At 44.8% G+C, this 15,743-nt stretch overlaps 1 protein-coding gene across 5 annotated transcripts in view; it reads right to left on the bottom strand.

Annotated features, from left to right (window-relative positions):
- The window catches only part of LOC137544215 (cytokine receptor-like factor 2), a 47,312-nt gene extending 31,975 nt beyond the window's left edge, over positions 1 to 15,337 (bottom strand). For 2 of the 5 annotated variants that reach the window (XM_068265264.1, XM_068265265.1), the window contains exons 1-2: positions 11,838 to 11,948; positions 8,239 to 8,381 (exon numbers count right to left, since the gene is read on the bottom strand). In XM_068265264.1, the coding sequence (XP_068121365.1) occupies positions 8,239 to 8,381; positions 11,838 to 11,895 (201 nt within the window). In that variant the 5' untranslated portion in view covers positions 11,896 to 11,948. Of the gene's footprint in view, positions 1 to 8,238; positions 8,382 to 8,803; positions 8,967 to 11,837; positions 11,949 to 15,194 lie in introns of those variants that run through there. The other 3 variants (XM_068265266.1, XM_068265268.1, XM_068265267.1) reach the window with 3 other exon arrangements.
- Between the last annotated feature and the right edge of the window lie 406 nt (positions 15,338 to 15,743).

The following is a 15,743-nucleotide window of genomic DNA, read 5'->3' as shown; positions in this document are numbered from 1 at the left end:
GCCAGGTGGGTTCTCACTCAACACAACAGGTAGATAGATGCAGTGAGCTGGGTTCACTCAACAGTAAAGGTACTTAAGATGCAGTGACTGAGGTGGGTTCTCACTCAACACAACAGGTAGTTAGATGCAGTGAGGTGGCCAGGTGGGTTCTCACTCAACACAACAGGTAGTTAGATGCAGTGAGCTGGGTTCACTCAACACAACGCTAGGTATATGCAGTGATGAGGTGGGTTAAGTAAACACAACAGGTACTGGGTAGTTAGATGCAGTGAGCTGGGTTCACTCAACACAACACTAGGTATATGCAGTGATGAGGTGGGTTAAGTAAACACAACAGGTACTGGGTAGTTAGATGCAGTGAGCTGGGTTCACTGAACAGTAAAGGTACTTAAGATGCAGTGAGGTGGGTTCTCACTCAACACAACAGGTAGTTAGATGCAGTGAGGTGGCCAGGTGGGTTCTCACTCAACGCAACAGGTAGTTAGATGCAGTGAGCTGGGTTCACTCAACACAACGCTAGGTATATGCAGTGATGAGGTGGGTTAAGTAAACACAACAGGTACTGGGTAGTTAGATGCAGTGAGCTGGGTTCACTCAACACAAAGCTAGGTATATGCAGTGATGAGGTGGGTTAAGTAAACACAACAGGTACTGGGTAGTTAGATGCAGTGAGCTGGGTTCACTCAACAGTAAAGGTACTTAAGATGCAGTGAGGTGGATTCTCACTCAACACAACAGGTAGTTAGATGCAGTGAGGTGGCCAGGTGGGTTCTCACTCAACACAACAGGTAGTTAGATGCAGTGAGTTGGGTTCACTCAACAGTAAAGGTACTTAAGATGCAGTGACTGAGGTGGGTTCTCACTCAACACAACAGGTAGTTAGATGCAGTGAGGTGGCCAGGTGGGTTCTCACTCAACACAACAGGTAGTTAGATGCAGTGAGCTGGGTTCACTCAACAGTAAAGGTACTTAAGATGCAGTGACTGAGGTGGGTTCTCACTCAACACAACAGGTAGTTAGATGCAGTGAGGTGGCCAGGTGGGTTCTCACTCAACACAACAGGTAGTTAGATGCAGTGAGCTGGGTTCACTCAACACAACGCTAGGTATATGCAGTGATGAGGTGGGTTAAGTAAACACAACAGGTACTGGGTAGTTAGATGCAGTGAGCTGGGTTCACTCAACACAACACTAGGTATATGCAGTGATGAGGTGGGTTAAGTAAACACAACAGGTACTGGGTAGTTAGATGCAGTGAGCTGGGTTCACTGAACAGTAAAGGTACTTAAGATGCAGTGAGGTGGGTTCTCACTCAACACAACAGGTAGTTAGATGCAGTGAGGTGGCCAGGTGGGTTCTCACTCAACACAACAGGTAGTTAGATGCAGTGAGCTGGGTTCACTCAACAGTAAAGGTACTTAAGATGCAGTGACTGAGGTGGGTTCTCACTCAACACAACAGGTAGTTAGATGCAGTGAGGTGGCCAGGTGGGTTCTCACTCAACACAACAGGTAGTTAGATGCAGTGAGCTGGGTTCACTCAACACAACGCTAGGTATATTCAGTGATGAGGTGGGTTAAGTAAACACAACAGGTACTGGGTAGTTAGATGCAGTGAGCTGGGTTCACTCAACACAACACTAGGTATATGCAGTGATGAGGTGGGTTAAGTAAACACAACAGGTACTGGGTAGTTAGATGCAGTGAGCTGGGTTCACTGAACAGTAAAGGTACTTAAGATGCAGTGAGGTGGGTTCTCACTCAACACAACAGGTAGTTAGATGCAGTGAGGTGGCCAGGTGGGTTCTCACTCAACACAACAGGTAGTTAGATGCAGTGAGCTGGGTTCACTCAACACAACGCTAGGTATATGCAGTGATGAGGTGGGTTAAGTAAACACAACAGGTACTGGGTAGTTAGATGCAGTGAGCTGGGTTCACTGAACAGTAAAGGTACTTAAGATGCAGTGAGGTGGGTTCTCACTCAACACAACAGGTAGTTAGATGCAGTGAGGTGGCCAGGTGGGTTCTCACTCAACACAACAGGTAGTTAGATGCAGTGAGCTGGGTTCACTCAACAGTAAAGGTACTTAAGATGCAGTGACTGAGGTGGGTTCTCACTCAACACAACAGGTAGCTAGATGCAGTGAGGTGGCCAGGTGGGTTCTCACTCAACACAACAGGTAGTTAGATGCAGTGAGCTGGGTTCACTCAACACAACGCTAGGTATATGCAGTGATGAGGTGGGTTAAGTAAACACAACAGGTACTGGGTAGTTAGATGCAGTGAGCTGGGTTCACTCAACACAAAGCTAGGTATATGCAGTGATGAGGTGGGTTAAGTAAACAAAACAGGTACTGGGTAGTTAGATGCAGTGAGCTGGGTTCACTCAACAGTAAAGGTACTTAAGATGCAGTGAGGTGGATTCTCACTCAACACAACAGGTAGTTAGATGCAGTGAGGTGGCCAGGTGGGTTCTCACTCAACACAACAGGTAGTTAGATGCAGTGAGTTGGGTTCACTCAACAGTAAAGGTACTTAAGATGCAGTGACTGAGGTGGGTTCTCACTCAACACAACAGGTAGTTAGATGCAGTGAGGTGGCCAGGTGGGTTCTCACTCAACACAACAGGTAGTTAGATGCAGTGAGCTGGGTTCACTCAACAGTAAAGGTACTTAAGATGCAGTGACTGAGGTGGGTTCTCACTCAACACAACAGGTAGTTAGATGCAGTGAGGTGGCCAGGTGGGTTCTCACTCAACACAACAGGTAGTTAGATGCAGTGAGCTGGGTTAACTCAACACAACGCTAGGTATATGCAGTGATGAGGTGGGTTAAGTAAACACAACAGGTACTGGGTAGTTAGATGCAGTGAGCTGGGTTCACTCAACACAACACTAGGTATATGCAGTGATGAGGTGGGTTAAGTAAACACAACAGGTACTGGGTAGTTAGATGCAATGAGCTGGATTCACTGAACAGTAAAGGTACTTAAGATGCAGTTAGGTGGGTTCTCACTCAACACAACAGGTAGTTAGATGCAGTGAGGTGGCCAGGTGGGTTCTCACTCAACACAACAGGTAGTTAGATGCAGTGAGCTGGGTTCACTCAACACAACGCTAGGTATATGCAGTGATGAGGTGGGTTAAGTAAACACAACAGGTACTGGGTAGTTAGATGCAGTGAGCTGGGTTCACTGAACAGTAAAGGTACTTAAGATGCAATGAGGTGGGTTCTCACTCAACACAACAGGTAGTTAGATGCAGTGAGGTGGCCAGGTGGGTTCTCACTCAACACAACAGGTAGTTAGATGCAGTGAGCTGGGTTCACTCAACAGTAAAGGTACTTAAGATGCAGTGACTGAGGTGGGTTCTCACTCAACACAACAGGTAGTTAGATGCAGTGAGGTGGCCAGGTGGATTCTCACTCAACACAACAGGTAGTTAGATGCAGTGAGCTGGGTTCACTCAACACAACGCTAGGTATATGCAGTGATGAGGTGGGTTAAGTAAACACAACAGGTACTGGGTAGTTAGATGCAGTGAGCTGGGTTCACTCAACACAACACTAGGTATATGCAGTGATGAGGTGGGTTAAGTAAACACAACAGGTACTGGGTAGTTAGATGCAGTGAGCTGGGTTCACTGAACAGTAAAGGTACTTAAGATGCAGTGAGGTGGGTTCTCACTCAACACAACAGGTAGTTAGATGCAGTGAGGTGGCCAGGTGGGTTCTCACTCAACACAACAGGTAGTTAGATGCAGTGAGCTGGGTTCACTCAACAGTAAAGGTACTTAAGATGCAGTGACTGAGGTGGGTTCTCACTCAACACAACAGGTAGTTAGATGCAGTGAGGTGGCCAGGTGGGTTCTCACTCAACACAACAGGTAGTTAGATGCAGTGAGCTGGGTTCACTCAACACAATGCTAGGTATATGCAGTGATGAGGTGGGTTAAGTGAACACAAAAGGTACTGGGTAGTTAGATGCAGTGAGTTGGGTTCACTGAACAGTAAAGGTACTTAAGATGCAGTGAGGTGGGTTCTCACTCAACACAACAGGTAGTTAGATGCAGTGAGGTGGCCAGGTGGGTTCTCACTCAACACAACAGGTAGTTAGATGCAGTGAGGTGGCCAGGTGGGTTCTCACTCAACACAACAGGTAGTTAGATGCAGTGAGCTGGGTTCACTCAACAGTAAAGGTACTTACGATGCAGTGACTGAGGTGGGTTCTCACTCAACACAACAGGTAGTTAGATGCAGTGAGGTGGCCAGGTGGGTTCACACTCAACACAACAGGTAGTTAGATGCAGTGAGCTGGGTTCACTCAACAGTAAAGGTACTTAAGATGCAGTGACTGAGGTGGGTTCTCACTCAACACAACGCTAGGTATATGCAGTGATGAGGTGGGTTAAGTAAACACAACAGGTACTGGGTAGTTAGATGCAGTGAGCTGGGTTCACTGAACAGTAAAGGTACTTAAGATGCAGTGAGGTGGGTTCTCACTCAACACAACAGGTAGTTAGATGCAGTGAGGTGGCCAGGTGGGTTCTCACTCAACACAACAGGTAGTTAGATGCAGTGAGCTGGGTTCACTCAACAGTAAAGGTACTTAAGATGCAGTGACTGAGGTGGGTTCTCACTCAACACAACAGGTAGTTAGATGCAGTGAGGTGGCCAGGTGGGTTCTCACTCAACACAACAGGTAGTTAGATGCAGTGAGCTGGGTTAACTCAACACAACGCTAGGTATATGCAGTGATGAGGTGGGTTAAGTAAACACAACAGGTACTGGGTAGTTAGATGCAGTGAGCTGGGTTCACTCAACACAACACTAGGTATATGCAGTAATGAGGTGGGTTAAGTAAACACAACAGGTACTGGGTAGTTAGATGCAGTGAGCTGGGTTCACTGAACAGTAAAGGTACTTAAGATGCAGTGAGGTGGGTTCTCACTCAACACAACAGGTAGTTAGATGCAGTGAGGTCGCCAGGTGGGTTCTCACTCAACACAACAGGTAGTTAGATGCAGTGAGCTGGGTTCACTCAACACAACGCTAGGTATATGCAGTGATGAGGTGGGTTAAGTAAACACAACAGGTACTGGGTAGTGAGATGCAGTGAGCTGGGTTCACTGAACAGTAAAGGTACTTAAGATGCAGTGAGGTGGGTTCTCACTCAACACAACAGGTAGTTAGATGCAGTGAGGTGGCCAGGTGGGTTCTCACTCAACACAACAGGTAGTTAGATGCAGTGAGCTGGGTTCACTCAACAGTAAAGGTACTTAAGATGCAGTGACTGAGGTGGGTTCTCACTCAACACAACAGGTAGTTAGATGCAGTGAGGTGGCCAGGTGGGTTCTCACTCAACACAACAGGTAGTTAGATGCAGTGAGCTGGGTTCACTCAACACAACGCTAGGTATATGCAGTGATGAGGTGGGTTAAGTAAACACAACAGGTACTGGGTAGTTAGATGCAGTGAGCTGGGTTCACTCAACACAACACTAGGTATATGCAGTGATGAGGTGGGTTAAGTAAACACAACAGGTACTGGGTAGTTAGATGCAGTGAGCTGGGTTCACTGAACAGTAAAGGTACTTAAGATGCAGTGAGGTGGGTTCTCACTCAACACAACAGGTAGTTAGATGCAGTGAGGTGGCCAGGTGGGTTCTCACTCAACACAACAGGTAGTTAGATGCAGTGAGCTGGGTTCACTCAACAGTAAAGGTACTTAAGATGCAGTGACTGAGGTGGGTTCTCACTCAACACAACAGGTAGTTAGATGCAGTGAGGTGGCCAGGTGGGTTCTCACTCAACACAACAGGTAGTTAGATGCAGTGAGCTGGGTTCACTCAACACAATGCTAGGTATATGCAGTGATGAGGTGGGTTAACCAGCTGAGCGGTCTGGACGAGCTCAGCTCGTCCAACACCGCCAGCGGCTGCCGCTCAGGCCCTGCTGGGCCGATTTTGATGAAATAAAAAGCAGCACACGCAGCCGGCACTTTGCCAGCCGCGTGTGCTGCCTGATCGCTGCCGCTCTGCGGCGATTCGCCGCGAGCAGCGGCGAAAGAGGGCCCCCCTAGCCGCCTGAGCCCTGCGCAGCCGGAACAAAAAGTTCCGGCCAGCGCTAAGGGCTGGATCGGAGGCGGCTGACGTCACGACGTCGGCTGACGTCGATGACGTCACTCCGCTCGTCGCTATGGCGACGATATAAGCAAAACAAGGAAGGCCGCTCATTGCGGCCTTCCTTGTTTATTCTGGGCGCCGGAGGCGATCGGAAGATCGCCTCCGGAGCGCCCTCTAGTGGGCTTTCATGCAGCCAACTTTCAGTTGGCTGCATGAAATAGTTTTTTTTTTATTTAAAAAAAACCCTCCCGCAGCCACCCTGGCGATTTAATCAGAACGCCAGGGTGGTTAAGTGAACACAACAGGTACTGGGTAGTTAGATGCAGTGAGTTGGGTTCACTGAACAGTAAAGGTACTTAAGATGCAGTGAGGTGGGTTCTCACTCAACACAACAGGTAGTTAGATGCAGTGAGGTGGCCAGGTGGGTTCTCACTCAACACAACAGGTAGTTAGATGCAGTGAGGTGGCCAGGTGGGTTCTCACTCAACACAACAGGTAGTTAGATGCAGTGAGCTGGGTTCACTCAACAGTAAAGGTACTTAAGATGCAGTGACTGAGGTGGGTTCTCACTCAACACAACAGGTAGTTAGATGCAGTGAGGTGGCCAGGTGGGTTCACACTCAACACAACAGGTAGCTAGATGCAGTGAGCTGGGTTCACTCAACACAACGCTAGGTATATGCAGTGATGAGGTGGGTTAAGTAAACACAACAGGTACTGGGTAGTTAGATGCAGTGAGCTGGGTTCACTCAACAGTAAAGGTACTTAAGATGCAGTGACTGATGTGGGTTCTCACTCAACACAACAGGTAGTTAGATGCAGCGAGGTGGCCAGGTGGGTTCTCACTCAACACAACAGGTAGTTAGATGCAGTGAGCTTGGTTCACTCAACACAATGCTAGGTGTATGCAGTGATGAGGTGGGTTAAGTAAACACAACAGGTACTGGGTAGTTAGATGCAGTGAGCTGGGTTCACTCAACAGTAAAGGTACTTAAGATGCAGTGACTGAGGTGGGTTCTCACTCAACACAACAGGTAGTTAGATGCAGTGAGCTGGGTTCACTCAACACAATGCTAGGTATATGCAGTGATGAGGTGGGTTAAGTAAACACAACAGGTACTGGGTAGTTAGATGCAGTGAGCTGGGTTCACTCAACAGTAAAGGTACTTAAGATGCAGTGACTGAGGTGGGTTCTCACTCAACATAACAGGTAGTTAGATGCAGTGAGGTGGCCAGGTGGGTTCTCACTCAACACAACAGGTAGTTAGATGCAGTGAGCTGGGTTCACTCAACACAACGCTAGGTATATGCAGTGATGAGGTGGGTTAAGTAAACACAACAGGTACTGGGTAGTTAGATGCAATGAGCTGGGTTCACTTAACACAAAGCTAGGTATATGCAGTGATGAGGTGGGTTAAGTAAACACAACAGGTACTGGGGTATATGCAGTACTGGGTAGTACAATGTGCAGCTCCCTGTCACACACACAGGTAGTCACTGAATGTGCTGGGCTGCTGGCAGTGGCACACACAATATCAATTAGCAAGGCTGTGCATGCAACAAAAGTGTCAGTTTGACACACATAAAAAAAAAATGTACAGGTTGAGCTCTGAAAAGAGCTGTTGCTGGGTGCTTTAAAAGCAATAATAATCAGTCAGGAGCAAGCAAAGCAGCCTAGAACCTAACTAATCTGTCCCTAGGAGAAAAAGTCTGAAGCAGCTGTCCCTTTCCTCTCTCTAGCAGGCACACGAGTGAGGCTAATGGCCGCCGGACCCTGCCTTATATAAGGGGGGTGGGGCTCCAGGGCTTAGTGTAGCCTGAATGGCTACAATGTGCCTGCTGACTGTGATGCAGAGGGTCAAAGTTGACCCTCATAGTGCATTATGGGGCGAATCGAACTTCCGCAAAAGTTCGCCTGGTGCAGGCGAACGCGAACCCCCTAAGTTCGCCTGGAACCGTTCGCCGGCGAACCGTTCGCTACATCTCTATCTGCATTACAGCAAAGCAAATGTGGAATTATCCTTAACACTGGCTGTTCACAAGCACCCTTTCCCATATGAGGGTTTCTCAATGTCCATTATTCCACAACATTTGCTAATTCTGAAAAAGAAGGCTTACCTGCCATTCTGTTGCTCTCCATGTTCTCACCCGTGTCACCATCTGAAAGCACTTGTCATTGAAGTTTTGGAGAAATTGTACCCCTACACTCTGAATGATCATTGAATTCGCTTCCCATGTCACTTTCAGACCTTGTGGAACACCTGTGCAAAAAAATGATCTTATTACTGATAATAGATACTCAGTATCACAGTGGTTTCTTGGTGGTTTCACAGTGTTTCCTCTAGTGCACTAGGGGAATCACACTTAGGGCCCTTTTCAACTTGCTGTGATCCACTCAAAAAAGCAGCTCGCTCACGTTTTGCCAATCGCAACAGCACCGCGATTAACATATAAATAGACATGCTCATTTTCCATTAGCACAATTGGATTTTTCACCAAACAGCAATCACCAGCTGCATGATATTTGGTGCGATCAAAGAATTGAAAAGGTTGTCAGATCACACTGCAGTCAGATTTTGCGTGCTATCGCGCTTCCTAGTGGAAAATGAGTCTTAATAAACATCTCCCCACAGGAGTACTCAGACCCCAAAAACAATATACTTTATATGTTCCTTCTGGGTACCTGTTGTCCTGAATAGTTCCTTAGAAGAAGTGTATAAATGTAGCCACAGTCAGACAGAATACAAATTTAGACCTTAGTTCCAACTACTGAATTCAATTTGAGTCAATCTTGCTTTCCGAAAGCGTTCTTGAATAGTGATGATGCTGCATTAATTATTTTAGATATGCTACCATAGGGAAGAAAACCTTTGAAGTTGTGTAGAAAGGTCGTGAAGAGTTCCTCATTCTACTGATGCTACATTCTATATGTGATAAAATATAGCTTTTGAGGAAGTATGGTTGAGTAATGCATAGATCAGATGCATTTGATGAGATCAGAAGCTATTACTTTTAATCACAAGATGCTCAGTTTACAACGTTAAAATCACCAGCATGCCTTTTGGGGCGTAACTTTAATAATTGGAAAATACAAATTCACAACACTAAGGGCTTGATTCACTAACCAGCGCTAGGTATTAGCGCCGGAGTGAAAAGCCACTCAGTGCCAGAAATGTAGCTTTGTGGGCACTAATAGCCGCGCAAAGCTACATCGCGCATAGCCCAGGGCAGTGTGCGCAGAACCATTAATAGCGCGAGGTGCGACGATAACGTCGCACCCGCTGCCCTGTAAACGTCAAACATGGTGCGCCGCTTTGGGGGCACACAATGCGCCATTTTCGTTGCAGGGTGCACTATTAACGAATGAGCGCACACTGCTCTGGGCTGTGCGCGATGTATGGGCGCAAACCACTGAACTCCGTGGTTTGTGCCTACTAGGTCTTTGGGCACACTAACCAGCTTAGCGCTGGTTAGTGAATCAACGCCAAGGTATATAAATAATACAAGCAAAACAGACCTTTAAAATTAAATTTCCATCCCTTATATTATGTAACTATGTGTGGATGGAATTTCTGTCTTTGGCTGTGTGCTCCCTCTTCCCCTCCTTACCTTCTAGCAGGGAGTGGCTTAGGCATCTCCCTAGATTTTCTAAAGCTCCTGCTGCTTTTGAAGTATGCCTTTAGGTCACATGCCAGTGCTGCAAAATATGTTGGAGCTTTATAAATACAATAAATAAATATATTAAAAAAAATGTGTCGAACTCCAGGCCTGGAGGGCCAGATCCATGCCCATGTTTAGGATGGAGTGAGAAAGAGAGGAATGTGCTTTACCTGATGGACCACACCTTTCCTGATTCAGACCCATCAATTCATTTGAGCTGTGTCAAAAATGTGCGAGGACATTGGCCGTCGTAGGACCGGTTTGACATCCCTGCTTTAGGTGTATAAATCTGGGCCTCTGGGGCTTGTTTATGCAGATGCACTCTAGTAGCGGCCTAGCCAGCATATGAGGTTGGGGATTCCACAGATCTGGGAAAGTTCAACCCAGATCATTTTTTTTCTGTGGCTCAGGCTTTGCATTTTGATCAATATAGATGTTATGATGCTCAGAGCATTCAATAATTTCACCCCCCAACTGGGATTCATTAGATCTGTCATCTGCATAAGGTACCTTACTAGTAGAAGATATAGAGGGGGTTACAATCTGCACTTTCATTCACATCATAAATTTGGATTGGGTAGCATAGTGGCGTAGTGGTTAATGCTCTTGCCTTGCAGTGCAGGGTCCCAAGTTCAAATCCCAGCCAGGTCAACATCTGCAAGGAGTTTGTATGTCTTCCCCGTTTCAGTGTGGGTTTCCTCCCACATCCCCAAAAAATACAGGTAAGTTAATTGTCTTTCTCCTAAATTGGCCCTAGACTATGATACATACATACACATATGGCTATGGTAGGCGCAAACTTGTGAGCCCCTCTGAGGGACAGTTAGTGACAGGACAATATACTCTGTACAGCGCTGCGTAATATGTTGGCACTATATAAATACTTAAATAAACAAATAGCAACTATTCTGTTTTGTTATGCATGTTAGAGGCGTCTTTGTTTAGAATATATCAAAGTTGTGCTTGCACAAATCCTTATGGCTTGTGCAGCATAACCAGTTATGGAAAACAAAGCCTAGTTTCATAATTCCTTTTTTTTTTCTTTTACATAGTTACATAGTTGGTTTGGTTGAATAAAAAGACACCCGTCCATCAAGTTCTACCCCAAAAAAAAAAATGGTACATCACTACCCTGAAACCGCACATATCCCAATTGATCCACAAGAAGGTGAAAAATCCTTACAAGGCTTGGGCCAATTAGCCTCTTTAAAATTCATACTTTTAGTTGTCCCCTTGCTCACAAGGAGCAGGTCAGATGTTACCATATTATGGTCACTATTTCCCAAGTCATTACAAACTTGCACATTAGATATAATATCTGGTCTACTTACCAAACAAAAGCAGAGCATCTTCTCTGATTGGTTTGGTTCAGTTACCATCGCAGTCAAATAATAGTCTTGTAGTGTTGATACCAATCTGTCACTTTTATTAGAGCAAGAGACTTCCATAGCCAAGTTAATGTCTGAATAATCCATAACTATGACCCCATTTTTACTAGCAGTTTTTTGGGGGTTGTACTGTATATAAGTTATTGGGCTGGGCATGCATTAGAGTATTTTCAAACCTTGTCAATAAAATACCCTTTAAACCACCAGCAAGCAAGAAAATTCTCAATATAAATTATAAACAGTACTTTTCACCTACTTTTTGATACTTTTTAATTGCAGAGTGCTGAAAAGTTATTCAAGATAGAAGAGAAGATGAAAAATGATCTCCTAGGAGAAAACTCAGGAGAAAAGGGGACTTGAATAAGGGCCATTGCATCTAGCAAATATTGATTGGCATAATCAGTAGATCTGTGGCTACCTTCAGAACAGATACATAAATCAATGACCAAAGTCATAAGCAATTCAATCAATGAAAACAGTTTGTCGGTCCTGACTTTAGCCCACTCGTACATGCAAATAGAGAAACAGAAAAAAAACAGAACAAGTGTGCCAAGTTAAAATCAAAATCATAAAATTGTAATAATAAAACTCAAAAAAATCAATAATAATAATAATTTTCATCTTGTAACTAATGATGATACCATATTACAAACATATAGCACAACATACCTGTAAATTTGTGTGTATCAGCTAGATAAAATAGCAGAAAAATCATTATTGGCATCATTGTGGTTAGACAGAAATTCTGACTGTATAAAAGGCAGACAGAGGAGATGTGATGTCTGTTCTCAGGAAAGTGATAGCAACTGATTTATACAAGGGAAACAGTGTAAGGAAATGATGACAGGAACAGGAACACACTGCAGTATATATATATATTTTTACACCTAAGCTAAAAATCTGTTCTTGTTATTATTATTAATAATAATTTACATATTGCCATTATCTTCTGTGCCACTATATAAAATAAGAAATAAACAGGAAGTAAACAACATAAGTTTCACAGCAACTAATGCATACTATGGGCTTGATTCACAACGCGGTGCTAACTGTTAGCACGCCTGTGAAAACCCCCTTAGCATGTCTAAACAAGCTTTTCGCGCATAAAACTTTATGCGCGCAAAACTTTATGCGCGTAAAACTTTACGCACGTACTGTACAAAGCGCAGGGCGCACCGCGCGAAGTGCCCATTAAAGCCTATGGGACTTAGCGCGCGTAAAACTTTACGCGCGCAAAGTTAGCGCACGATCTGATTGAGAAATCCGGTGCTAACTTACTTAGCACCCTGGTTAGCACGTCTAAAGACTTTAGACGTGCTAAGTAGGTTAGCACTGCTTTGTGAATCAAGCCCAATGTCTACCAAAAGATACAGCAGTTCTAAGAAACAGTAGGTAGAAATCCTGACATTATGGCCTCGATTCATCAACACTTAGCAAATTTGTTAACAACAGTTTGGTAAAATACCGAATTTGTTAACTTCATTTCAGGATTCATCAAAGTTATCTACAGCTGTTAGCGAACATTCGGTAACGATTCGGTAACGATTCGCTAAAACGGAATAAAGTGCAATTCATGAAAAAGAAAGTGGGCGTGGTTTAGCGTTACATTTAGGATTAGTTATCTCCTTCACTGCTCTGTCGTTATTCCTGTCAGATCATTGCTGACAGAGAAGATGGAGCCATTTGAAGTGGTTATGTATCAGCTGAGAGTGATTCAAAGGCACAGAAGGGCAAGAATAAGGTCTGCAACCATATACATTTGTAAGAGAATAGATTTATTTGCTATAACACGACATCTGCATTTCTCTTGAATCATCTTGTAAGAGAACACAGGCAGTGTCAGGGTTAACTAATTTGCTAGCTGCACTATAATTTTTTAGAAAAGGCTCCTATCAAATTGTGGGATTGTCCCAACCACTTTCAGAATCCTGGTCCGGGTGTTAAGCCCTATTCAGAATGTTGCTACGTAGTGCTCAAAGGACTGCCTTTTACCCACAATTCCATGGGAATCTTATGGCCTTGTGTTAAAGTACCACTGTAAAATGGAAATATCGACACGTTACCGAATGGTTACCGAATTGTTATCGAATTCACACCGAATGAGGAAAAACCTTGATGAATACAACTAGAAATCGCTAAACTTCGAATTCGGTAATTTAACAAACTGGAAAAAGTTATCTCAAAGAGAATGATGAATCGAGGCCTATGTGCTTGGAATCTAAAGGAATAGAGAGGAAACAAGGGGCAGGGTAATGAGAAGTCTAGCTGTCAATATAGTGATAGCAATGGGAAATGTATTATTAGTTACACAATAATCCAGACTTGAAAATTACTAAAAAGCAAAAAATCTCTTTCATGGTTACCAAATCACTTCATTTCTCTTTACCTTAGTAGCCTAGCAAGCCCCTTAGTCACTTCTACAGTATCTTTTGCTTGGCACTACCTGAGTTCTCATGCTCTATTAAATGGAACTTAAAGTGAGAGGTATATGAAAGGCTACCATATTGATTTCCTTTTAACCCTTGAGGACCGCAGTGTTAAACCCCCCTAAAGACCAGGCCATTTTTCTCTAAATGGGCCACAGCAGCTTTAAGGCCTAGCTGCAGGGTCGCACAACTCTGCACAAAAGTTATCCCCCCCCCCCTTTTCTCCACAACAACAAAGCTTTCTGTTGGTGGGGTCTGATCGCTCTCCCAGTGTGTTTATTTTTTTTTATAAATATGTATGTTGGTGCCTCCCAGGGGGATTGCTGTGTCACATGTCTGTCCCCAGTACAGCACTGCTGTAGATCGCAGCACTGTACAGCAATAAAAGATGGCATTTTCGCTTTCTAACAGTCTCCCAGTGGCGAGTCGTCATCAGAGTGCGCATCGGCGCACGCGATCTCTCGCAAACCACGCTCCAAGGACTTTACGCCGATCACCGTTAGGCGGCCCATTGGGCTGCCATTGCATCCATGCCCATCGGCATGACACGGTCGGCAAGTGGTTAAGCAATACCAGTTACCTGGCAGTCCTGCGGATCCTCTGCCTTTAACACTTTTAGCCATAGACCCTGAGCAAGCATGCAGCAGATCAATCAGGTGTGTCTGACATTATTGTAAGATATGAAAAGCTGCATATAGACAAAAAACTGAGCACTGAAAAGCTGGGTGCTTGTTTCTGGTGTGATTAAGACACTACTGCAGCCAAATAGATCAGCAGGGCTGCCAAGCAACTGGTATAGTCTAAAAGGAAATAAATATGACAGCCTCCATATACTTCTCGCTTCCGGTTACCTGTATGCTCACATTACTGTTTACTCTGCCCCCAGTGGATGGCTTGGGCTCTCTGAAGGTGCAGAGTCTAAGAGGATGTCTGTAGTGATGTCCTCTCCTCCAGAGCCCCTCAATACTATGGTCCATGCGGGCTGGTATAGCCCAGGGTGCGAAGCCCCACGCGGCTGGGGCTCCGCATACTGGCTGTCCCAGCCTGCATGGGGGACAAGGGGTTAGTTACGAGTCCTTTCGGAATTCCAACTCGTAATTCGGAATTACAAGTTGAATTTGAATGCAATGATGAGTGCATTCGAAATCACCATTTGTGATCGGCCAATTACAAATGACGGCTACAAGGTAAAAAATGCAGAATTTGGTCGTAATTAGTCATAATTTTGAGATCGTAATGAGCATCCCTGGATGTCTGGTCTGAAACATCCCGTATGGGATGATGGATAACGTCCCCTTGTGGGCTACAGATTCTGTTTTGCTAGTGGTCCCATGGTTTCAGCCCCTGGCATTGCCCTACAGGACTGATGCATACTGGGGGGGTACTTCAAAAAAAGCAAGTGAGTCAGTTTTGCAACTTTTGCACTTTTGTACCAGTACTGGTTTGCAATTTTACAGGTACCAACAGAGAAATAACACCACGCGTTAACCCTTTAGTGCACATTGCCGGGTTAACGTGTGGGTTGCAATGGTATTATGCATTATGCCCTGCCTTACCATAGCAATGCAAGTGTTATTGTAGTAACGTGTGTGGCACTTACGGGTTAACGGGCTGTGTTTTTATGGTGTTAGTGCTGCTAAAGTTGCCGTGCACTACCTATGCACCACAACAAATACCAGCATATAGTGCATCAGGCCAATTATTCCCCTTCCTAACCTCCCAGCCGGAAGCTGTTGTGTTGTGGGTCACACCCTCATATCTCTTCCTGCCTCCATAGCAACAAAATGTGTTACAAGGCTGTAACCCAAGAACACATCTGCATGGCACTTGGTCACAACTGATACCCGTGGGACCAAGATTCAATCCCTGCAGGCAACAGTTACTGTCACTCACTGTTCATGTGTGCACACCTTTAAGTGTACTTATCTGTCATCTCTCACAAGCATCGAAACGTTAACATTAAATCTCTGTTCTGCTACTTAGAAAAAAAGATAAAAATCACCTTTAGCAGCATAAGCAGAATCTCACTTTTGCATAAGCAAAATAACATATCTCATGACATCTCATTTTGTGTTCATTTTCAAGTAATGATGACAACGGTGTTGCCAGAATTGAACAATTCTACTGAAATACATTTCTCAACACTAAG

Source organism: Hyperolius riggenbachi, chromosome 2 (assembly GCF_040937935.1).
Source record: "Hyperolius riggenbachi isolate aHypRig1 chromosome 2, aHypRig1.pri, whole genome shotgun sequence".
NCBI classification, from domain to species: Eukaryota; Metazoa; Chordata; class Amphibia; order Anura; family Hyperoliidae; genus Hyperolius; species Hyperolius riggenbachi.
This window is presented reverse-complemented; position numbering and strand designations above follow the sequence as displayed.